Source organism: Haliotis asinina, chromosome 5 (genome assembly GCF_037392515.1).
Source record: "Haliotis asinina isolate JCU_RB_2024 chromosome 5, JCU_Hal_asi_v2, whole genome shotgun sequence".
Classification (NCBI taxonomy): Eukaryota; Metazoa; Mollusca; class Gastropoda; order Lepetellida; family Haliotidae; genus Haliotis; species Haliotis asinina.
Genome location: NC_090284.1, coordinates 26,241,971 through 26,267,912, shown reverse-complemented (window position 1 = coordinate 26,267,912; position 25,942 = coordinate 26,241,971). Strand labels below are relative to the sequence as shown.

The following is a 25,942-nucleotide window of genomic DNA, read 5'->3' as shown; positions in this document are numbered from 1 at the left end:
TCCTGTAATAGAAAAAAGGACAGGAACACTTTTGACCATGCTGGATGTTTGATCTAGTCCTAATTAACATGAACAACTCTCATGCATGCTATTTTAAAAGAGTGTATGTTTTGACATCACATGCAGTGGCAACTAAACAGATTCATATATCTCCTAAAGATAATAATGAGAATACAAATTCCTGAAGACTGAGATTTGATCCTTGATGCACTCATTTCCTCTTCTGGAACTCTTTGTTTCGTCTACAATTTTGGAGGGTGTTGTGTCTGCAAATGTGTATGCATCTAGGATGTGCCCCTCATCTTCTAATGCCTGGATTAGAAAGCATATAGACAATCCCACTAAATAGAGCATTATAGGGACCAAGGACGTATATTGTCTTTTTAAGGGCCCAATCTTTTCAAAACATGCCAGGCGATCTTCTTTGACACCATTTTATTCAAGGTGCGGAACCCCAACAAGGGAAATCAGAATATAAGCCAAGTTAGAAGAAAAGTTGTCGCCCTTAGACTCTCGAAATATTTAGTTCAGATGTGTGTGTGCGTGCGTGCGTGCGTGCGTGCGTGCGTGCGTGCGTGTGTGAAAGAAGGTAAATATCTCTACTACAAAGAATATTGTTCCTTTGGGTGTATATTGATAAGTGATTGACATTTTATGTTTTTGGTTTTAATTACGATAGTTACATTTGGTTTTCACTTATTGCAGTAGCAGGAACCAGGAACCAGGAATCCTCATAGATTATGCACACCCTCAGCCTAACATAGAGAACGTCGACGCTGAAATATTGCCAGTGAGACGTTAAATATTAACTCACTCACTCACATGGAGAACAGGCCCTCGTGTCTTTGCGAGGATTAAAGGTTTAATTCTTCTTTTTTAACGATGACCCCAACACAGATTGGTTCACAGCACAATAAATCATGATACCAGAACGTAAATTTGGAACAAAATTGAAAGCACTATCGTATTTTAATCCTATTTGAATCAGTCACCCACAAATTACCTATTGAAAATGGGCAAATATTCCCGCAAATGAACCATTGTGTCCCTCCCAAGTCGAAGTGGAATTTCGTTATTCATTTCAAAGTAATAAATTTACTGCCTCCTTCCATTTGTAGATATACTTTTTAATAACAATGCTGTGACGATATAATCAATATGAATACTCCCTGCTGAACTTGTTATATTTGGGTGTGACTAAAATATTGTCACAGGTATTGTTTTCCACCTCTTTGTATTAATGGCTAAATGTCGGTGTCAGGGGGTAAAACCACACATTGATGGTTTTCAGAAAATGTCTGAACAGAGGCTTTCTTTTGAGAAGATTAGTTTCTCAAGCAGAAATGAAGTCAATAAATTGTCGACCAATTGCGAAATCCATGCAAATTTCTTTTCATAATAATGTCTTGGAAAATGACATGATTAATTTATCCATACATAATTGCTGGATCTGTTTCAAGCCATAGGGGGCGGTGGGGTAGCACAGTGGTTAAAGCGTTCGCTCGTCACGCCGAAGACCCGAGTTCGATTCCCCACATGTGTACAATGTGTGAAGCCCACTTTCTGATGTCCCCCCGCCGTGATATTGCTGGAATAGTGCTAAAAGCGGCGTAAAACTTAACTCACTCACTCATTCAAGCCATAGTCTAAAATGTGACACATTTCTGCAGTAATTGTAGTGACATATGGATAAATACATATAGAATATGCACGCCCTAAATGAACCTGGAAACCCTGTTGAATGTACACGTCACGTCCCTAAAATAACCAGGGGCGTCTACAGAATTTACACGCCGGTAACCTTCAGATAGACCCAAGCGCTTGCATCATATGCATACCCTTACCTAACCAAGGGCAGCTTTTACGCATACACATCCCTCAACTAACTTGTCCCCGGAGATCATAAAGAATACAATTACATGCTATCCCGCGAACAGCTTCCATAGTTAATCTTTAGCTTTGCGCAGTGCATTGAAAAGAGCGGCGAACACGAGTCAAACCATTCATAATGATAGTCTTTCATAAGTCAATTTAGATTCCACGAGGAAAAGGCCTATCCATATTGCAATAGTGTAAATGTGGGAGTTTCCCTTCAAAGAAAATGAAAGTACACTATAAGCGTGAAATGGCCACAGAACGTATCAGTAAGGCTACGGAATATGACGTCAGCACACCAGTATTTCTTTTTGTAAAATGGGAAAACGCCTCCCTATATAATAACGCGAGAGACTGGCATTCAGTTTTGGTGGAGTTGGTTTAGTTTGTGGAAGCAACCTTGTCAGACAATGCCAGAAACCTGCTCCTACAGACATTCATACATTTGTCAGCGGGTGGATACGGTGACTGAAGAATTAGCTCATGATTAAGATGAACAACATGTTGACGAAAATGAATGGTAGAATACGTTGATGAAGACGAAGGCATAGTTTAGTTCGAACTTCTTTAGTTGCTTAAACAAAACATGACAAACAATTATACATGAATGGATGAGCTCAACCCCAGGCCCTTTCCTGCGAGCAGCGTAGTCCTGCTCGCGGTCGTCCCAACATAGACAGTCGGAATGTCGGACTCCACACACTCACATTCAGTATACTAGTAGATGTGAGCATGCATACATTTACAGTTTTTAACAACAATGGACAGGCAAAGACTCTACACTGAACAGATACAGAAACAATAGCACTTCCTACAGCTGATGTGATGACAGACACAACCAAGGGGGGTGACCAATAAAGGCCATAAATGTCATATGTAGTAATTAATGGAAGTGACAAAGAGAAACAGCTGACATGACAATTCAGGCGGTAGTGATAAAGAGTAGGAATGCAGATTAAATAACAAACAAATAAATCCCATATGGCTTGGCTTGGCTACATAGTTTTGGGGTTTTAGAAATATTAGGACGATGGCTTTCCTAAATTAGATACTACAACACATTCACCAAATCGTTTACCTTTGCAAGCCTTTCGCACAATACGGCCTTTATCTCCGATTTGTCGAGACCACGTATCTCGTAAATCTGCAACACGTAGTTCTGTGAGCTTCTTATCCGCGTGCGACGCCAACACCTGAATGGAATCGACGTGCCCGGATGCAGCAGGTGACACTAATAATCAACATTTTTTAAAGTTAGGCTAATAACTGAATACAAATGTACTAACTCTCACTCAAGTCACGTTTGATTCTTATTAAACCCACTGTGCATAAATATTGATTATTCGTTTGAAAGTGTACCATGTGTTACCGTCGTAGGCGCAGATGGAGACATTTAAGGGGGATTGTGGACGTCAATCAGTCTGACCACGCTGTTTCAGGGTATATTCTTACTCATCTATGAGGCAGACCGTCATAGATGCACATGTGAAAACACTAAAAGTAACACGATAAGAAAGTCAGGGGCATATATCGAGTGCTGATTGGTTAGAAACACCGTCAGCGGAAAACGCAATGACGTCTCACGAAGCAATGGTTTGTCCATTTCTTCCGAGTGCTAAACAACCAGCAGTGTTTTACCTGACTTGTTCCGCATGGTACACAAACAGACATCCATAATTCTCTCCTTTTGTGTTTCACTTCTCAAAGCCATTCAAAGACTCCAGAAGGGTATGTTCACAGATGTTTTGGATAAGGACTGGGACGGGTAACCCGGATACCCGGAACGGATGGACATGAGTACCCGTCTCAATACACGGACCTGTTATGATCATATGACTAATAGCTTAAACAATGTAATATGTCATTCTTTCGTGATTAAATGGTTGTGTTGTCTTTGAAGATTTAGACATAACTGTGTGCTTTGAATAGTATACACGGTAAAGATATTGAAAACTCAGAGTGTAGCCTCCGTACTGAAGAATATATTGTCCTTTCATAAAAAAATTGGTGTCAGGAATTAACATAACGGGTATTCGGGTTGGGTAGGGTAAAGGGATGGGGTACCCGGGGTAGAAACTTTGTACTCAACCCAGCTTTAATATGGATGTCGTTGTGGCTTTGTTCTGTCGTATATTTTGTGATATATGTATAACGTATATTCTACAAATGTTACACTGTGAAACCCATAAAACACCGACAATGGCCAACAAAACCTTTGTCTGTTTGACGCAGCATTCAGCAATTGTTCTGCTATAAGGCTGGGGTCTGCAAATCAACGACTTCGGGCCAGAATGTCCGGTGATCAACAACATGCACATCGATCTAAGCAACTCGGATACGATGCCATGTGTGAACCAAGACAGGAGTCTGATCACCCGTTGGTCGCATCATATGAGAAGTTGATTACTGATCATGAGAGCTAATCTAATTTTTGTTGTATGTTTTGTTTGGGTTAGCTGCTCAAGCGATACGGCTTGAAACTGCATGATTTAGCCGCTAAAAGAGAAGGGACATCATTGTCACAGCCACATATCCACGTCAGAAACACCACGCCACATAGTACCGTACGTGTTATGCTACCAATATATGGAAAGCGTGTTATACTGTTATAAAATTTTGGACTCGTGAAATTCCAAATATAAGTCAGCCATGTACCACACCCTCTAGCCAGCCAAAACCACATGAATCAGCTGCACAGACAGTGGCCAGCTCATGGTCACGAGCTTCGGCAGCCACCTATAACACGAGATGGGACAAAATTGTCAAGATCCGAGAGGATGAGGTGTATATGATGACGATGAACTTGCCGGAGGGATCAGATCAGGCTCTGGTGGTTACTGAAGGCTACAGATCAGCCCTTAATTCAGTACCACATCAAGATGGAATATGTACGTCGAGATGTGGGGTGTCCCATAATGAAATTACCCATTTTCATTTATTGTCATAAACCGGTCATTCCGTGAGTATGATTTAGGCGTTCTTTGTTTTCGTAAAGGACAGGTCACCTGCCTGGTATATGATGTCCTTTGCACCCTGCATCTCGAGTGAGTTAATGAGTTTGGTTTTACGCCACCTGTAACAATATTCCAGCAACATCAATGGTCGAGGACACCAGAAATGGGCTTAAATCATACTGCCCACATGGAGATTCGAACTCAGGTTACCCGCGTGACGAACAAACACATTAACCACTATGCTACTCCATATGAACCTTCCTGCCTTGGCTGGCGGGACTGTTTTTCTCGTGGGCCCTCCATCCTCGCCTGACGCACCTATGTGAACCTTGGAATGTGAGAGGTGTATCACATTGTGAGGCAGTAGCCACCTTTCTTGTTCTGACAGCTCAGATGGTGAAGCCTGATAAAAAAAAATTCATTGAACGAAAATAGTCCTGAAATTTCATGTTATCAAGGCTCAGCTCCTGTACCAGATAGTGATACGCCCCCTGCTCTTTTCGTTATTTTCGAATACTTCTTTCCTTTTTTTGACCATGAGATACAATCCAAGAATTGCAATCACTTTCTGCTCGTACATCTGAGAGTGACGTCTTGAGGCGGGCGCCATAATTGCTGTCAGATCCGGCGAATCGGACAGCTCAACCGATATCGTCGGATGGCAAAATGAACAAATCGTGTATCGCCGTACGAAACAGTCGTGTAAAGGGAAACGAAGGTACTTGAAATAGACATTACACGGTTATTGTGAGGAAGCACGTGGCCACTGGTGAAGTCAAGGATCTCAAGAAACATAGGAGACAAATGACCATGACGACCGAGTCCTACTTCCTCTGGTAAGATGCAATTGCTTGACCCAGTCCACCAGTTCCAATTAACGTCCCGTTATTATTCAGGAAGGAACTCATGGTTATTGGACCCTCATTGTCCCTTTGCAGAAAAAAAGGCCAGCGAAACATTACCACACCCCGAAAGGAGCCCCAGGTTGGAATATATCTTTAGGAACCCATTCTAAGTGTAAGAGGCGTCTAACGTTAGGCTTGATGACTTGGCCGTCATATTGATGCTGATGATGTTGATCACTGAACTGTCTGGTCTCGACTCCATTATTCATAGGCCGCAACCTTCAGCTGGAATAAAGCTGAGTGCAAAGTCAAACAACTTACATAATTCTATAGGACTATCACTATAGGACTGTCACAATAAATACAAATTGAGAACTGAGTAACAACTAGAATGGTGACCAAGAACGGTGGCCATACTTTCCAGCATTGTTGATGTTCACCATTTTGTGTATTCTGTCAGATCGTAGGTAATTTGTTATCCAGTTTCAAATTTCTTGGTTAATCAGCTAAAAATGTTAGAGTTACACACTGGATTTGATTTCAAGATGTATTGCTTTCATACAATATACTGAGTATTGTTTTAGGCTACCTTTTTAGCAGTATTTCTGGAATATCATGGTAGGAGACATTGTAATCTTGTGGGGAATTGAACTTGGGCCTTCAGAAAGACGAATAAATGCTTTAATGACTAGGCTATCCCGCCGCCCCTTTCTCATGCAATATACAAAATGTGGGTGGTGAATGATTAATGTTCATGTGTACACATCTGTGTCATTGTTTATTATCAACAGCTTTTTGCACATATGCAAAATATTGAGTTCATAACCTGGACCACCAGTTGTTACATTTGTTGCAGTAACCGTGGGCGAGTGGACTGGATTGCTGAGTTTGGACTGTGGGTTTGAATCTTGAATAAGACTCAACCCTTGCTGTACGAACAACTAGCCTAACTATACTCTTATACTTAACCACTTTCTAAATGACATTGTGTATTTGTACCTTGAAAATAAAGAAAGCAATAGACTGTTAACATTCCTTGTGCCAGCCGGCAGCACATGCATTTCATGACAATTGAGTCCACAGTCCAATCTCATACCTGGCTGAGCGACCTCAGTGCCAACTATAGTTTGATCAACTGTTCTCAGAAGCTATTTGTATTTTATCTCTATTTTGCGCGACTTTACGAGTAAACCATTCTCTTCCAACAGTGGTTACTTGTCACATCTTCATATGTATACTTTAGTTACTTATGTCAGCTAGTATGCATGAAATGAGAGGAAATGTTTCCATGATTGTAAAAGCAAAGCACAACTCCACATTCATTTCCAAATAAAGGTGATCAAGTGCACTGCAAATTTGTAGTTTCATCCATTAATTCTCATCAAAAGAAACAAATAAAAATACAAAGAGAGAGTTTATTGGATGACTGGAAATAAGTTGATGAAAAAACATTTCAACATCATAAAATATATCACCTAAAATGTTGATGTGATAATACGTATAACAATTAATAAAATAATATTTCCTTCCACATGGACAAAAATAATGTGAAATCTGTTGCTGACGCAGCTGAAGAATGGCCATATACAAATAAAATGCTGACTTAGTTGGACATACAATTCATATTTGTACATAAGCTGAATAAAAAGGCTCAAAATGATGTAACATACACTCAAAAGCAAATTATTACAGATTCCATTGAATCACTGACCATAAATCGCTTGACCATACAATGTTTTAAAAAAATGGGTGTATGTTTGCAATGAGTGGTGAATCAAGTCCATTATTGAGTAGCCATTGTGAACACAACATGAAAGATCAAACTGAGTCGAACTTCTTAAGCACAATAATCATGAAATAGGTAACTGCTGTATGATCACTTTTTATGGGATTTATATACTAGTACTCTTTACAACAATATCAAATGTGGAAACTGGTAAGATTCCAAGATAAAGACTTGACAGATTTGTTGGAAATGTTATTTATCATATATGAACACGACCTATGAACACACATCCTGTCCGAACCATACATTAGACACAACATTCCATCTAGAATCTGCGAAGTGTTCCTTGCTGCAAATAGCGTGCCTCTGGTTGTCTGGTTATTCCACCCATCATCATCAGATTTGGGTTTTGTGGGGTGGTAGCCATGTACAGTCCTGGTCCCCCCATGTTGTTCATCATACCCCCGCTACCCCCCATGTTGAATCCTCCTCCTCGGTCACTGTGTGTACTTTGTACTCCGCCCATCCACCGGTCACCACCTCCTCCTCGGGGCCCTGAGTTGTCCACAACACCATGGCCCCAGGATTGGTCTATCTTGCTACGATCACTGTTATTTCCCCACGACTGACGCTGATTGGAATTAGCACCATCTGTAGAAAGTAATTAATCATACATACAACAACTGTTTCAATAGTTGAACAGGCTAATCTTTGATCTGTGTTAGGTAGCAATTCTAGACTATGAAAAGACAGAAAAACTTACTTGACATCATACCAGATCCAGAATTAAAATTCTTGCTACGTCTGTCATCTTGTACCCCAGAGCCACTCTGTCCTTGCCAGTTATCACGCCCACTTGCTACAACCACCCTTGTGTCTGTTAACATAAATGCTCATGGTAAAATTTGAACTTATAAATAATGTAAAAGCAACTGTGTTTTGACCATCCCACAGCTGAGATACAGCCCTAAGGACCTTTTTGAATGAATTTATCGAAAGGCGGAAAAATATGAAACATAACTGACACTTTTGAATTAAAAAAGTAAAAATAAAAAAAAAAACATCTGGAAAACACAATATTCATATACAACTTTCACCTTCACACAAAATGTGCTTTCATGAGTGAGAATAAAGAATGGCAATCACAAAGAAAATTTAAATAACAGATATAACATTTGATTGATTTTACTTCAGACTAAGCTACATGTTCACCTTTAGTTTAAAATCAGTGGATATTTAGGAATTCTTTTGAGTTTTTCTTTCCAAGTTTTCTAATACTGTTCTTACCTCTATCTGATTTCCAATCACCCCGAGAATCATGGCGCTGAGGCAATCTGGTGTTCCTTCTGTCATCATCTCGACCTTTGTTAAAATCTCGTCTGTTCTCTTCCTGTCGGTTGTGTGTCCGTGTGTCTCGTCTGTCATCTCTGGGGTTTCTAGTTTCAGAATATCTGAAGATAGGTAGATGCTCACAAACCCACATTAACTAAGTAGATCAACTTATAAATATTTACATATAAGTTATTCAGAATAATTATAGATCTGGATCTGAATCATGCTAATTCTCAAAAGTTAGTCATAAAAGAATTTCAAATAAACTTAACCCATGAAAAAACTGATTTCTGGTGTTGCCTAGATATAAACCAATGAAAAATACTTCATACACAAGAAAATCACAAAGAATGTTTATGTCATAAATGTTCTTGATGGAAAAAACGTGTAAAGTCAAAACTTCATGAGGATTATCCTACTTTGAGGGATGAAATTATGTCCAGCTTTATTCCAACTGGCAGCTTGTAAACACCTATCATGTCAATCAAATCAGTGATTCACTATCATACAATTCAGACCAAGATTCAATGACACAATCGACATGGCTGAGCTGAGTATATCACCCAGTTTTTATAAGTGTTTTGTAATAAAGCTAGAAGTACCTTTGGGCTTCTCCAAAGCCACTTCCATGCCGTTCTTCCCTATCACGCCCATGCTGCACTGGCATATCCCTTCTGTCATTTCGGTCTTCAATGCGTCCCCTGTTAGAACCACGAGTATCTGCATTACGGCTGTCTCGCCTATCGTATCGCTCCACCTTTCTGTCCGTATTAGCACTTCGGTCAATACGATTATCTCGTCTGAAAGACAATAATAGTTTTGACTGTTGAGAACTGAGTAACACACCTGGAATAACACTTTCTAGAGAACATACAGGGATGTAAGTATCACATAAAGCACCTGAATTCCTTACCTAGAATCGCCATAACTATCAAATCTATCAGACATGGATCGTTTTGGGGGGCTGCTCCAGTAGTCATCATCATGGCGACTTCCACGACTGTCAAATGGTCTTTTGGCGGCTCTTCGCTGGTCATCTAATCTGTAAGTTACAATCAACAAAATGTTCATTTGGCCTCTAAGTATTTATTTCGTCTATAAAAACAACTTCATGTTTGAATTACATGCAAAACATTGGTATTCTCTGCAACACTTCTGTTTGGTGATGAAAGCACAAATGAAGTGAATACTTCATTCTTTTGATTTTTCAAATGTTTCTACACTAAGTTAGGTCGTTGTCACATTGACCTCACCTTCGTTGCTCAAGCCGGAGTTGTTCTAGTCTTTCCCTCTCTAGTCTTTCACGTTCCAGACGCAGTCTTTCTGTTTCAATACGTTCTCGTTCAAGCTTTTCTCGCTCTAGCCTGTATTAACAGATCAATACAGAATATTAGACTTATTCAAAGTAGGAAAGACATCTCTTGGTTTATACAATTAGGTGCTTTATTGATGATGTGTAAACACTGACTGAACTCAACTCTTTCTCATTTATTCCATGCACTATTTTGATATACCTCAGTCTATCTTTTTCCCGTTCAAGTCGAATGGCTTCTTCTCGCTGACGAAGGTGAATCTGCTTCTGTCTTGATCGCTGTCTCTCAATTTCAGCCAGTCTCCTCCTCTCCTCATCACGCAAGGCACGCTCTTTTTGCCGGAGACGTTCTCGTTCCCGCTCAGCCTGGGGAAGAAATCATGATATGCATTATGCATAATGTTCCTGAATAAATCACATCCTTTGAATAACAAATTTCAAAAGTATTCTCGTTTTTTTTGTTATATTTACATAGTGACAATATCCAGATCACCTGCTCAAAGCAGCTTTGTTTCCTCTCCACTGGATGTCAGTTTCAAATGGCACAATTATCAATCTAAACTCCCTATAGATCATAGAACTCTTGAGTGAGTGAGTGAGTTTAGTTTTACGCTGCACTCAGCAATATTACAGCTGTATGGCGGCGGTCTGTAAATAATCGAGTCTGGACCAGACAATCCAGTGATCAACAACATGAGCATCGATCTGCGCAATTGGGAACCGATGACATGTGTCAACCAAGCCAGCGAGTCTGACCACCCGATCCCGTTAGTCGCCTCTTATGACAAGCTGAGTGTCCTTTTATGGCAAGCATGGGTTGCTGAAGGCCTATTCTACCCCGGGACCTTCACGGATGACATAGAACTCTTGAAGCCATTAGGTGCACTGAGTTAATATGGCTTTCTTATCGTATCCCATGTTTCCATATAGTTTCATCTTTTAACATGTTATCAAACAATGCACTGTTTGTTTTCCATAACAAGTTGCTGGAGACAAAACAACACAGAGATGAAAATTTCGAAAAACAAGCTTTACCTTGATCTTCTCAAATGACAGTATATCCTTAGGATCCTTGGACTGGGATCTGCTGGATTCAGATTTCTTTTCATCCTTTTCTCCATCTTCCTCTTTCTTCTCTCCTTCCTCTTCTGTCTTTGTCACCTTATCTTTTGGTTTCTCGTCTTTCTTCTCTTCAGCTTTCTTTTTCTCTGCTGAAGATAATATTTGGTATTTAGAATGTGAATGTGTATTACCACTTCCTTCAATTTCTTTGTGGGGGGGGGGGGGGGGGGGGGGGCACGCGCCTGAGAAAAAAGTCTTGTAACTGAACTTTTTCACTGTTAAGGTGAATGCATGACAGTTAATAACTGCATTTTATGTGGATTGCCTGATTAAAAAGCAATCTTTACAAATGATTGGAGATTATGACAAAATATATTCCTTTAAACTGAACAATGAGCAAACACTGTCTCCTTTAATAGTGAAAGCATTCACGCCAAAGTCTGATACACGACAAACCTGCTGATTTAGGTGATGTTGTTGGGTGTCTCTTGGTATCTGTGGATGACGTTTGTTTATCACTATGCTTTTTCTCTGGGCGCCTAGCTTCTCTTCTAGCACGGTCGTCATGATGTGGACGCCTATTGGACCGACTGTCTCTGTTGTCAGCCTTCCTTTCAACTTTCTTCTCTACCTTCTTCTCCCCATCCTTCTTCTCTGCATCCTTCTTGTCTGACAACAAATGAGCTTTAAGGTGAGAGAAGCTTTGATTTATAAGCAATCTTAATACACTGGTACACATCAAACAACCACTAAACAGAAAATAGCCAATAATCAAACAAACACTAAACAGAAAATAGCCAATGTAATGTACAATTATCAGTACCTACCAGCTGGTTTCTTGTCTTCTGCTTTCTTTAGTAGAGCTGCCTTACTGGGTCCACCTGGTTCATTCTTAGCCTTATCAAATAAAGGAGGTAAAAATAAGATACACTATAACTCTAGATAGTATCATTCAGTAGGGAAGTCTCAATACATAAGCTTCATGATCATTGTGTATCATGATACCTATTTTTGCTTTATTTAGGCGTAAATTTAGTTACATTTTGAACGTCAATATTTCAAATTTTATAATTGTCCATGACAAGATCAACATATAATTCTCAGAGTTTAATAAGTTCTAATTTCCCATCTTTGAGCAAGAAAAATTATCATTTATACCTCATAAAAAATAAATAAATATACAGAAATACATTTAAAAAATGTATAGGATACATAAACATATTTAAACCAATACTTTCAAACTAAATACTGAGACACTTTGAATGCACAGATAATTGTATCGTTTCTGAAAATGTATCGTTGCATCAATGTATTGTGGCATTCCTAGTATCCAGGTATTTCTAAGTAGATAGCTATTGATTCCATGTTATTTGATAGTCTCAATGATTTTCACTTGTGGAGTAACATACTAGCAGACAAGTATTTCTGGATAAATGTGGTCTTCACATTTCTGCTATAACAAATGTTAAGCAGATGTAAAATACATCATGTTATGGCATGTGCACACAGGTTTTTACATTTAAACCTACAGAAATGCAAAGAAATTTTGAGGATTTTAAGTTTCAAAATACTGTGTAAGCTATACCCTTTCCACAGATATCATCTTCCCATGCAGTTCAGTCCGATGTAAGTGCTGAATACACTTGGAGGCCTCTTCAGCTGTTGACATCGTCACAAATCCATAGCATCTTGAGCCCGGACTGCGAGCGTTGGTCACAACTTTGGCTCCAATTACCTACAAGGGTAGACTATCAGTCATAATGGTGTTCCTTGTTTTGTGAGACTGAGAGAAAGAGTAAATGTTGCTATAAACATGCAGGATTTCTCACAAACGATCCTGTACGTGAACATGTTTCTCATCACCAGAATAGTTGCACGATGGGAAGTGCTAGTATCATTAAACATCAAAACATGAATTTAGATGTCATTTGTTTTGGCAGAATTAAAAAGAGTGGCAAGAGCCTTAAAGTGACAGATGATCTTCTCATTCAAACGCTCTCAACACATGAAGGTCCATATTAGAATTGGCTTTCAGTAACCCATGCTTGTTGTAAGAGGTGACTAACAAGATTGAGTTGTCAGGCTCATCATCGGTTGCCAATTACACAGATCAAGCTCATGCTGTGGATCACTGGATTGTCTGGTCCAGACTTAATTACTTACAAACCATCGACATATAGCTGGGATATTGCAGCGTAAAACTAAACTCACTCACTCACTCATTCATTTGACAAATTCTTCAAAGCCATTTAATTCTTAGTATGAAAAATGTGCACTTATACACTGCAAAATGTAGTAAGCATCTTGACATGCAAGAGGCTTTTTGCTTTACTATTCTGCAGGTACAATATACTACAAAAGAGTAATAATCTCACCTTTCCATATTTGCTAAAAAGTGACTTGAGATCTGTGGCTCTAGTTGATGAAGCCAGGCCACTCACCCACAGGTTGCGACTATGCTGACTACCTGGGTAATGAAATTGATTTTAATGATTATAACTCTTATTTTACCAATTTCACTGAATTTTCAAACTATTCAATAATTTATGATACAAACACTTCTTTGTTAACAAGATTAAACACACTTACTCTTTGCCTCTTTCTCTTTGCCTTCCTTGCCCTCAGAACTACAATAGACAAAAAAGTGGGGAATCCATGTTGAAATGGTAACATGACAGAATGGCAAGTGAAATGTATATAGAAAGATTCTGAAAGAAAATGTCAAATCAAGAAGGGCAAGAAAATTTCAAGAAAATGTTTTCACCTTGCAAAAGATATTGGCTGTATTCTTCCAAGAATATGGTATATTTTGCTTACTGTTTTGGTAACATGAACACTGGCTTTAAACATGTATTGAAATAATGTGGTTGGATAAGAACTCCTTGCCAATAAATTCAATTCCATATCACAGCAATTTATTCTGATCGTTGTGCTTATCGCACTAGGATAATATCAAAACAAATCACCTTCAACCTCAGGTCAAACAGACTTTCATGACTCAATTAACTGACCATGAACCTTTCCCAAAGTGGAATCAATGGCTGGGTTCACTGATGTAAAATGGTAAATGAAGAGGAAGAGTTTTTTGTCATTAATGGGAATAAAACTAATAAAATCCCTTCGTGGTGAGCACTGGACAAGAACACTGAATCAAAGCAAAGGGAACCTTGTGCAGCCACACATCATTCCTAGGGATGGGAACCAAATCTGATGACATTAAAAGCTGGTTTTCTGCTGTCACCTTGACAAAGACTTGCTCATGCTTGCTTCAGACGACCGACATGCTTAGCTCATTCTTCAATTTCTTCATTATACAAATAGGTTTTTTCTCTTGTAAATTAACAGAAAATGATGGCTCTGAATTTATTTCTCTTAATAGACACTTTTTTTTTAAAAGTTGAGTTGTGCTGTTGTTTTACATCCTGGTTTGAGGGAGAGGTGAAACGCAAGAAACTTAGAAGCGTCTAAAGGAGGACAGCTAATGCAAAAGAATACCTAACTCATTGGTGTAAGCTAACTTCAACATAACTGAAGCAGCTCAATTCAATGACAATCTCTTTCATCTGGTCGTTATGGAAAGTGAAAGCTGAGCGATCTTGAAGACTTTAGCATGATCAAGAAGACATCAATACAAACCAAACCAACCTCTTGGCAGGTTTTGCATCTTCTTTTTTATCTTCAGGTTTCTTCTCATCCTTTTTGTCAGTTGACTTAGCTTTGTCCTCAGTCTTCACTTTGACAGTCTCGCCGGCCTCTCCTTTGGCCTCTTCACTTGCCGTTGCATCAGCAGCAGCAGCCTTCTCTCCTCCTTTTTCTTCTTTCAGATCTGCATCAATCTCATTCACTTGAGTGTCATCAACACGCACATCAAAAGAATCATCCGTTGGTTCAAATAGGGCGATTTCATCCTTAGAGTCCTTTGCTGTTGTCGCTGCTACTGGTGCTGCCTGTGTTGTTGTATCTGTTGATTTTGCTGTTGCAGTTGATGCCTTAGCTGCAGCCACTCGTGGTGAGGATGATCGGGTTGCAGTCTTGGTTTGGGCCTTTGGGGCAGCAGGAGTCTTTACTGTTGTCGCAGTTTTGTCAGCTGCGGCATTTTTAGGTGTGATTCCTGGTTTTGCTGCAGGAGATTTTGCAACAGACTTTGCTCCAGGTGTCTTTGCTGGAGTTGACTTTGCTGTAGCGACCTTGGGTGCAGCTTTTGCTGCAACTGCTTTTGGCGTACTTTTTGGCGCAGGTGTCACTTTAGCTGCTGGGGTAGTGGCCTTGGTCTTTGCTGGTGTAGTGGGTTTTGTAGGGGATGGGGCAGGGGCAGGAACAGGGGCAGGAACATGGTTGACCTCAGGAACAGTTACAACCTCTGTCTGTTCTTCAGCCTCTTCTTCCTCTGGCTCAGCTTCGGCTTCCAGTTCAGCTTCATCTATAATTTCAGTCTCCATCTCAGGATCTGCATCTTCTTCAGGCACAGGTTCACCTTCAGCTTCGTCCATCTCAATTTCACCTTCAAATGTTCCCTCACCATCCCCTATAAATTCCTCATCCAAGTCACCTATGGCATCATCCTGGCCGACATCCATCGCCATTTCACCATCATCTTGTGGGGCTAGAGAAATTTTTAAGTTAAAACAAATTTAGACCACATCATACAACGTCCATTTGATATTAAAATTCATACTCACCTTGCACTATGAGATTTGCATCAGTTTTGCACAAAGCAACTAACATAATTATGATAGAAAGGATTCAACTAACTACTGATGAGTGCTTCGCAGAAGTCCATAAGGAACTATAAAATGTTCGTTCACTGGTAACATCCCTTCTGTTGAATCAAATGTCTTCAGAATGTAGAACAATACAGTTATCAGTCTTCGCAATCAACACCTTGGTCTCGGGAATATCAACTGATTCACAGACACGAAATTCTTCTTTACTGTTGTTTACGACCTGTCCAGGCAGTACTACCGCTCTTCATCACAGCATCTATTTCTTTACAAAGGTGTGTCCATGTCAAATTTTTTTTCTGAAGGGTCAAATCCATAACAAATATCACAGTGGCAAGATGTCCCAAGAAGTCTTCCTCACACATCAAGGCTTCAGTAGGTCCAAGTGATGTTGGAACTGTTTCTTCACAGTAATACAATGAAACTTGACAAAATATCCATCCAGTATGTTAGTGTCCAGGTTCTCCGAAGTGCGATGATAAAACGAAATACCAGTATGGATGGTACTGTAAGATGCCATGTTCTATCCATAGCCAATACTACATAAGTGGAAATAATTAAATCTCATTTTATAGGCTATACTATCATTAAAAAGAGATTACAATAATACTCGTTCATGTTCATTTCTACTACTTTCAAAGAGACAACAAAAGTTATGCCAATCTTCAGGTAAAAATGAAATTTTCTTGTTTTAAAAAGACTATTTGATGTTCTACCAGTATTTGGATATGTCCTTCCTTACAGAAACTTACCTTCATCATCCACAGCCTCTGACACATCAATAATATCCCCTTCGATCACTTCCTGGAAAACACATTTTGCTTTAAATGAGAATGAAATTACTGTTTACCTGAAGCTAAATAAAATCCTTTTAACATGACACTTGTTCAAATGAAGAAACATTCAGGACAATCTTGTATTGGAATGTCAATCAATGCAATAATTTACAAGGTTGTACTATCATTGTAGTTTTTAAGACTCATTTTCACAGGTCTGGTTAATAGATTAAAATAAATGATTGATCAGATCTTTTCTCATAAAATGTAAACATTACACATTATGATAAAAAGGCACATCAGACTTATCTGTTGAAGATCAGACATGGCAAACATGACAACAAATAAAAGTAGTTGTTAAAGCAGCATCAATGGGCCTCAACAGCAGATGTCACCATCAAATTATCATTTTAATGAATACAGGATTATAAGATCACAAAAAGAATATCTAAAATACAAAATTACCTCTGGTTCCACCAATTCTTGCCCAGAAGTATTTTCAATTTCAGTTTCTGTTTCAACCTCATTCTCAGTGACATTATCTACTGTCTCTGGCTCTATTTCATGTTCAACTTGTTCAAAGTCTGTCTGCAAGACAACACACAGGCAACATGCAATAATGAAGCTACAGGTAAACCACTGGATTGGTACTGATGAATACTAAGCTTCATCAAGACACAGTGTGCACATGCAATTGAGAACTTCACAAACAAACATGATGGTTTTTCTCTCTGGTTAAGTATGTCTGCTAATTTTGTATTCACTGTGTAACTTCGTAAGCACAAACTGTTTTGCATGAGGCCCTTCCAACATAATTCTATGTCATTGAAAATTACACATGAAACCTGACATCACACTTATTGAAGATGGGTCAAGTCTACAACAAAGTGCCATGCACCAACCAACCTTAATAACAGAAATCTAAGCGTTCAGTTTGATCATATTGATTCAGTCCCCATATTATGATGTAATAATAAAAAAATAACGCGTGTATTTACATTGTGCAACTTCCATATACAAACTGTAATTTGAAAAGTCATCACATTATTACCCGAGTGAAAAGGTCACTGTTTACTACAACCCCAACTAAGTCTTGTCAAAATCCAATCATAAACATCCAAATTGTCTTGTACAATCTTTATATTTCATGCTTACCTCAATATTGTGAAACCTTGACCTTAAATCATACATGTCATCCACTCAGATATAAACATAATTATTTTCCCTATGAAGGCTAAGGTCACATTTATTGAGTACATTACCAAGAGCTAATTTTAACTTTTGGTATTCACAACTTGTTCCATGCCAAGTTCAAAATGAGTTTTGCAAGGTCAAGGTCATTAAAACATGTGTGAACAGTGAAATGAACACAAAACTACCAGACATTCTCAAGTGTGATGAATAACCACATAAATCATTTCGGTTATAAACAAAATAAAAAAGAAACATTTGTGAACTGTTACAAAGCTTGTGAAACTAATATGGTAGGCAGTTTTGTCAAAAGCACAAGCCTGTCAGTGTCTGCAAGCTTCTAGTTCTAAAACCAACAATAGCTAAATGTTCTTTTGGTGATCCTATGATTCATTCTTGTCCATATGAAGGCATTTCTCCAGTTTCTACATTCCCTGTACATCTTCAAAGATAGCAAAAGAGAACATCTCTTTCCTAAATTTCACAAACCAATAACATTTTCCTCATATCAATTCAGTCCCATATAACAATAGAAAAATGTGTATATTTATATTGTTCAACTTCTGTACTTCAAGTGTATGTGAAAAGTACTCACATTATTACCCTGGTGAAAAGATCACCGTTCACAACAACCCCAACTAAGTCTTGAATATCTCTTTCTTAAATTGCACAAGTAACACTTTCCCCCGAAAGAAACATTATTTAAAACAAAATCATAGTAGTACCTGACCTTCTGTTTCTTTGAGTTGTGATACTCGTTACACTTTAGTTTCTTATTTTGGATTTCAAAAATAGAGGCGCTCCATTACATGTGACCTGTGTAAGTGTTCTGGAGATAGTTTTCCAGATGAGAGTGAATTTGTCATGGTATAGTGGAGGCTTATCGGATCATATACCCTGGCGATATCTAGGACGCAGAAAGACAAGGAGAATAATATATATCATTAAACCTGTGCAAATCAACTCAGCAGCAACATGTTTCTGAACATGTATTTCCTTTGCAACAACAGCTAATAACCACCTACAGAAGCATTCACAAAATGGCCTAGGTTAAGAGTAGGTTTCCTTTCTTCTGTTTTCCCATTTCCAGGTAATTACCTGGAAACCATAATAGTTTCCTGGGACCAGTTATCTGTAATGTCTCCAAATGAGCAGTTACTGATCAACTACAAATGCTCATAGTCAGATGAACGAACATGCAGTACAGATCTCTCATGAAAGCACCACAACGATCTTTCACAAGACAACAATACAACTCACCTTTTCCTCTGCTTCAACATCCTCCCCAATAACATCCTCAAGAATGTCTTCACTTTCATCTGGTTCACCCTCAATGTCCTCTTCAAACAATTCTTCTTCCTCCTCCTCCTCTTCTTCTTCCCCCTAATGCCACGGCAAATAAATGTTTCCAACATGTTGATTCAAAATATATACAAATGTATTACTACTTTAAATATACATGAAATGATGTGAAGTCATAAAGTTTATTCATTCATGAGCATAACTCACAAAGTGAATGAATACACCAAGCCATCTGGGTTGTGGTCAAACGTAACAGATGTTATATTTTGGATTACACAGGAGAGTGTAATTTAGAATACAATGTGTTACGAGTGAGTGAGTGAGTAAAAGGAAACAATATCAGCCAGGTAATATTGGAGCCACTGGGTTGTAACATTTCATTTCTCTGAATGATGACGTAGACTTAGGACACAGCTAAAGACTACTTAAAAAGTAAACATTAACAGGTTAACATATTTCAGCAGTTAAATAAATGGATTAATGTGAATACAGAACTGTCAAACAATACAATCAATGATAAATGCAGGACTTCTAAAAAATATACTTGCCTCTTCCTTTGATTTTCCTTTCGATCCTGCAATGAAAAAAAACAGTACATTGAAAGCTCCTTGACCATGACTGCTTGCTAGTCTCATTTAAGGTGAACAGCTTGCAGTTATGTTTCTCAAAATTATTTTTCAGAGAATTCATGTTCACAAAACAGGTTACATCCCATTCTGACTGGAGTTCCAATCTGCCTACATCCCAGTCTGTCTACAAACATTATTGTAGGCAGAATGGGAAATGATTTTTGACCTATAAAATAATGTACAGGTATTCTCTTCCTTAAACATGCTGAAGAGTCCACACATGATTATGGGACTATCAATAAATATTCGAACCAAAAGCAGGCTAACACATTCCCTAATGATGACGATGGCAATGTAAATTCTTGCACCACTGTACCAAGAATATAACTAAGATCTCAAAATTGATGTACTCACTTGCACTTCTGGAAGTTTTTATTTCTTCTACTGTCTTTTTGGGTGTTGTGTCAGACACTGCAAAAGTGTATTCGTTCGGGTCATGCCCCTCATCCTCTAATGCCTGTAATCAAAAACAAAACTTCTAATATTCTTCTTGTGCGTATACTAATCATCTCACGCCATGACTGGCAATTCTACTACTTTCCATAAAGCTATCCAAACATACTAAGAATAATCATAAATGGTGAAAGTTGCTACCATGTCCTTTTTCAGTATAGAGAAACGGTTTGGAAGAAATAGAGCTGTAACAAAACTTTCTTACATTAAAAATTGCAAAGGCATGATAATTTACTAAGGCTGCAATGAATTCACTATGTATCACAAGTATTGGGTAACGAATGCGAATAATTAATCACGAATATATTGTAGTTAAGTGATTGATGGACAATATGGAACCACCATGTTAACTTATTTTGTCATTTGGGTTTGGTACGTAGTACACTAATAGTTGTAGCCCACAGTATATGTGCAGCCATTGCAAACTAGCATGACTTGCACTACTGCAATGCTAGTACATGCTACATTCTTGCATCTCACTTTAATAAGTCCTCAAGTAAAACATGCCGAGATAAAAAAAAAAAGAATGTAAATATTCATTCATATTTGGTTCTGGTGACCATGAATAAAGACTGTATTTATGAATAACGGCTACGGTATGAATTATTGAATAAGTGAGTGTATCATAACATCCCTATAATTTACCATGTCAGTTCTAAACTTGCACATTTTTTTTCTGTGCAGAGATTAGGTAAGTATGTGTCAAAAAAAAAAGAAGACTCAAATTCATCCAGAAAGAGCAATAAACTGCATAAACACAGAAGTAATCGATGAATGAAAACCAGAGAAAGTGCATTCCAGTGGAAAATAATAAAAGCAAAAAATGCTAACATTGAAAGTTGATGATGGCTTATGACGACAGGGTCTGAAAATTCCGGCTGAACCTGTTTTTATGTGGGGAGAAAGTAATCAGTATTCATAACAAAATACTGTCAATAAATGTGTTGCAGGTGTGCTGTGTGTTGCTTGTTGTTTGAGAATATGTTCATTAGACCTACATTAAATACAATTATCGATTCAATGCCTTGCTGAGGCAATCGGAAAATGATTTCATGCAGTCCAACTACTTTCGATAAAAGTGTTCAGAATATCATTAAATAAAAAGAATAAACTGATGAATAAAATCAACAACAGCATTCATAAAGGTTGTCAAATGAACATATTAAATTACTCTGTCCATCCTATTGTGCAACCGTGTAATGTAAGTCTTTATGCTCAGACACAATGTGTAAAGAAGAAAATGTGCATGAAATGTTTGTCACAGGTCAGAGCGCAGCACAAAACGTTCAGTAGGTTCCACAATTTACATATTGATAGTGGTTTCTTGCTTAATGCGTTCAAAATACCATTATTTTACCCAAAACATTCATCTAAATCTGAAGGTTTTTATTTACCAGGACAGTATCCATTACTGTAATATGACTGGCTGCCTTGGGTAACGTGCTTGATTTTGGCCAATCACAATCCCTATAGCAGACTGTGTCGAAATTGCATCATTAGAAACCACAGCTTTCAACGATGCCCATCATCAAGCGCATCGCCTCGCATGTTATTCATACGAAGCTTATAAAATGGAGGTACTTTCCACTAATCATGTGTCATGTTAGCAAATGAAAAGCTTTTGATAACGGAAAATGGGCAACTATATATACTATTTAAGATATCTTTTTATGATAATTTTCCTGGTTATGTAAATATGACAAAATGAAAGAAAAGGCACAGGGCTGTTATAACATGTCACAATTGGAAATTGCCATATTTTTCCATACCCTTAACCACTGGATTAGATGTCTGACTTTTATTTTGCATCTAATTTGTTCCTGAAAAGAACTCTGTCAGTGTACGCTGCTCCCTTTCACTATGCACGCAATGATTACCACGTGCTACAGCTATAAATAGATAATGGGGCATGGCAGTGTGTGACAGTATCAGCCAATTACATGGCATGATCTGCATATGTGCAATGTGCTAAAGTCTATATCTAGATATACAAAGACGTTTTAACTGCAAATATATTAACTTCACAAAAAGGCAACTCAATGCAATGAAAATTTACCGACGGCAGTAGGAAATACCGGATCATCACAATTTTTATTGGTAAAAAACCCCAGTAATTACCAGAGGACGGGAACACTACATTAATATATGTTTACTGGTTCCAATTAATATCAGGGTTCCTTTAGGATATTATTATACAGGCCTATGCTGTTATAAATGAGTAAGCCCTGTGCCCTGGCACTATTGAGCAAGAGACTGCTGGTGAAATTTTTTTCAGTGAAATGTTTACATGAACACACATCCAGGCTTTTCCTGACATTCTGTTGCTTCAAGGCACTGACTCTGAGTAGTTCTGGACTTTCATGATGATTTAAGATAGCCAACCTGTTACACATGGCACCATATTTAGGTTAGCAATGTATCTGGAAAACATTTAGCATTACTGGGAAACTCCATTTATTATAATGCAAAATATTTAGAATTCCTAGCTGTTACGATGGTTATTGCTGGAACCCCTGGGCTGTAGTTCAAAATTTAGAAAATTCAAACTTTACAAACAAAACAAGTTCCATCTTTAAAAAAAATAACCAAAGTGCAGATGTATACTTATACTTAAAAAATAGTACCATGTCCAAAATGTAGAATACAGTTACTATGACTTAGCACTTGGTTTATCATAAATTTTGGGAAAGGTTTCCACCTGTAACCCCTGTTTATGTTCCTCTCCCTATTCTTAAGAATAGATACTATTTTATGAAAGGGGGTGCTTATTTTTTTGATGGGTGGGGGGTGTTCAGTGTTCAAAGGGGGTTCATAAGTTTGGGGGCATAAAAAAGATAAAGATTTATTTGCTAGCCTCTCTTTTCTTTCACATATCCATACTACCCCAACATCATCTCCGCCACTACGTTCATTCTCCTTGCTCTCTGATGTGCTGCTGCTGGAAACTTGGAGAGAGAATATGACATTCTCGGTGTGTAGGACTAAGTTCAACATGAGAAAGATTGACAAATCATGTGATTTATTTGACAGAGATAGTGACTCCCCAAATCTCATGTGCACAAACGAAGCGTAGAGAGACTTTCACATCCTTGGATAGTGAGGATCTACTCCTTGATGTGACACATGTGCATGATTTGGAAATAGTAAATCCCATTCCAAGCACATCCAGACTCCCTGATACAAGAGACATAATTCCCAGTAGAGAAATACGTTTTTCTTTATGCCAACAGCTGACTTCTAAACTGTCTGTGATAAAATAGTGCCAGACAAAGGGATTATTACCTAAAAGTGGTAAATGTTGTCTGGCAACATAACCAAGCTCCACAAAATTTGTGAGAAATCAGACAACAAATCCTCAGTTGTGGATTCAATGCAACAAAAATATGTGCAAAAAAAGTGGCTGCAATTGCGTCTCGTTAAGAAAAGATACGCTGTTTCAGGCCAGCAATGCGAGTATTCAGAAGACACTATTCCTTCAGAGGGCAAAAGTACTACTTGGACGACCATTTGTGATTATTAAAATTACTGCCAAGAAGTCTGCATTGGTGCTATGGGGGATTCAGTTGTGTGAAGGAAAGGGGTTGAAAACTGCACAGTCGAAACTTGACAAACCTAAATTTGGTCAATGTAAGCACAATTAAGGGCATGGGTTTTGATGGGTGATTTGCTAAGAAACCCGAGAATTCTTCTAAGTGCCTATAGAGCGCTGGGATGCCCAGACTTTGCTCCCACTGGCCCACATTCAGAATCATATAATATCTGTTGACTTTGCAGCATATACAGGCATCAGTGATCTGTGATATTTTCACTAGAAAGTGAACCACTCGTAACATTTGGTAGGTAATTATTTCCTTTCCTCGCAGTATATTCCTATGTAAGGTGTGAGTAACTGGAACCTACCAAATGAGGTTGCACTTCGATTGCCATAAATGTCATTGAAAATGTTGGAATAGAAATCAACGAGTGGACACGCTTTTTAACATGCTTTCAAGATGTGTATGTATGTCGTATCCGAACCCTTTGAAAAATAAGTAATTAAATTACTCTCTTAAGGCCACTAAATATTGACTAGTGGTGAGATGAGCGAATAAACAAACCAACTATAATGAATTTCCACATGTTCACATGACCTACTTCATCGTTGTCGTGGATATCAGCGGCCATTTTGGCCATCAACAGTATGCTCGCTAGATCTAACGGAAGATGAAAAAACACCATTCCATCATTTCACGTATCCATTATTATGAAATCGTTAACAGCACATTAAGTGACCTATTAGAGAAAATATCTCTTCGTCACCATGATAGTAAAGCTAATATTACATCGTTCCGAACCACGCTGGCCCTCTGGCTTGGTTCATTGTCTAGTTGTAAGTTTAAGAAAATTCTTCATCTACAAGACAAATGAAGAAAGTCAAAATGTTTACCTTTGCCAGCCTTTCGTGTAATACTGCCTTTACACCAGTCTTGTCTAAACCACGCATCTCCAGTTCCTGACGCAAATCAACAACGCGCAGTTCAGCGAGCTTCTTGTCAGCTTGAGCCGCCATGCTTCTGAATGATATTAAGATTGCCCGGATGCAGCAGGTGCCCCGGATGCTGAACCTCTAAGGTTCGTTTCGAAATACATACCGTTCTAGTATAGATCTAATTTAGTATGTTTGTTGATAATCAGTATAACCAAATAGCATATATCGTGAACGCATATTCAAATCGCGATGTGAACACGCTGTAAATTACACACAAAGCCATAGCATGATAATTTACACCCAAAATAAGCGTGCTACATACATCCTTACTACATTGGTGTGACTTTTAGTAAGCTATGTTCAGCGGATCAATATCAACAAATCAACTTTCTTTTGTAGTTCATATTGATTAATGTTTCGTTATGCCACCGTGAGCTTCTGGTTTCGTGGATTCAATAAAATATCCTTTATTTCTTCTAACAATAACGTATACGACTTTATGGAAAAAACTTCTTGATTTTTGCATAGAGCAGGGAAACTGTAACAGATTATCCGACGTTTCGGCATAGATTGTAACACCGTTATCAATTTACGCTAATGTAACCGCGATCGTCTTTAGCTTGATAAAGAGAGAATCTCACCCAAGTGTCTACTGATATCAAATATATCAACATGAGTTGATAAAGTTCCAAATAAGTTTACCTTTATGAACGAGTGTTGGTATAATTGATATCAGTAGACACGAGGATAAGATTCTGTTTATCATCCTAAAATCATTCTTCATTAGGTTTCAATGAACATCTGTGAACACAGCACTGGCATTAGATTTCCGGGAATCTAATACCATTTGATCATGTTTTTCAACCAATCAGATTACAGAACACAGTGACTTTTGGTTTACAATAGGAGATGTCGTCTAATCTCACACACGTGACTTCTCCCGTGGAACACAGTTTTGGATGATAAATGATTTTATTATTAATTTTATTATTCGCCCGTGGACGACACTGCATTATAGCTAAAATGGATAGAATTATCATTAAAAAGTCCGCACGTTATCAGAAATGACCGGGCCACTGTTATAAGGGTAACGCTATTTTTCAGGGCATTATCATTTGCAGAAGCCCGAGGTCTTTCATTAACTGCCCGACGAAGCAGGGCAGTTGAAAAGGCCACTATTGAGAGTGACGACATTCGACCTTGACCTTTGCTCATGCTACCAGCCGTCATTGTTTTCAGTGATCAACAACGTTAGACTTCAAGTCGATATTTTCATTGTTGTATGTTGTCATTTAT

General features: G+C 38.3%; 1 protein-coding gene across 7 annotated transcripts; it reads right to left on the bottom strand.

Annotated features, from left to right (window-relative positions):
• Positions 1–7,075: 7,075 nt before the first annotated feature.
• LOC137283270 (scaffold attachment factor B2-like) lies at positions 7,076–24,798 on the bottom strand. Of its 7 annotated transcripts, none has more exons than XM_067814706.1 (20): positions 24,605–24,798; positions 20,080–20,182; positions 19,645–19,670; positions 19,055–19,177; positions 17,069–17,191; positions 16,580–16,631; positions 14,752–15,709; positions 13,696–13,733; positions 13,482–13,573; positions 12,692–12,841; positions 11,934–12,003; positions 11,563–11,775; positions 11,080–11,255; positions 10,247–10,410; positions 9,986–10,096; positions 9,646–9,774; positions 9,335–9,532; positions 8,688–8,851; positions 8,164–8,277; positions 7,076–8,051 (listed from the first exon to the last, which is right to left on the bottom strand). In XM_067814706.1, exons 1-20 carry the CDS (start codon positions 24,725–24,727, stop codon positions 7,726–7,728), a joined length of 3,453 nt encoding a protein of 1,150 aa, XP_067670807.1. In that variant the 5' UTR covers positions 24,728–24,798; the 3' UTR covers positions 7,076–7,725. The 7 variants fall into 7 exon arrangements, with proteins under 7 accessions (XP_067670807.1, XP_067670809.1, XP_067670808.1 ...); XM_067814708.1 differs by having other exon boundaries at positions 8,688–8,836; XM_067814707.1 differs by having other exon boundaries at positions 11,080–11,252.
• Positions 24,799–25,942: the final 1,144 nt, after the last annotated feature.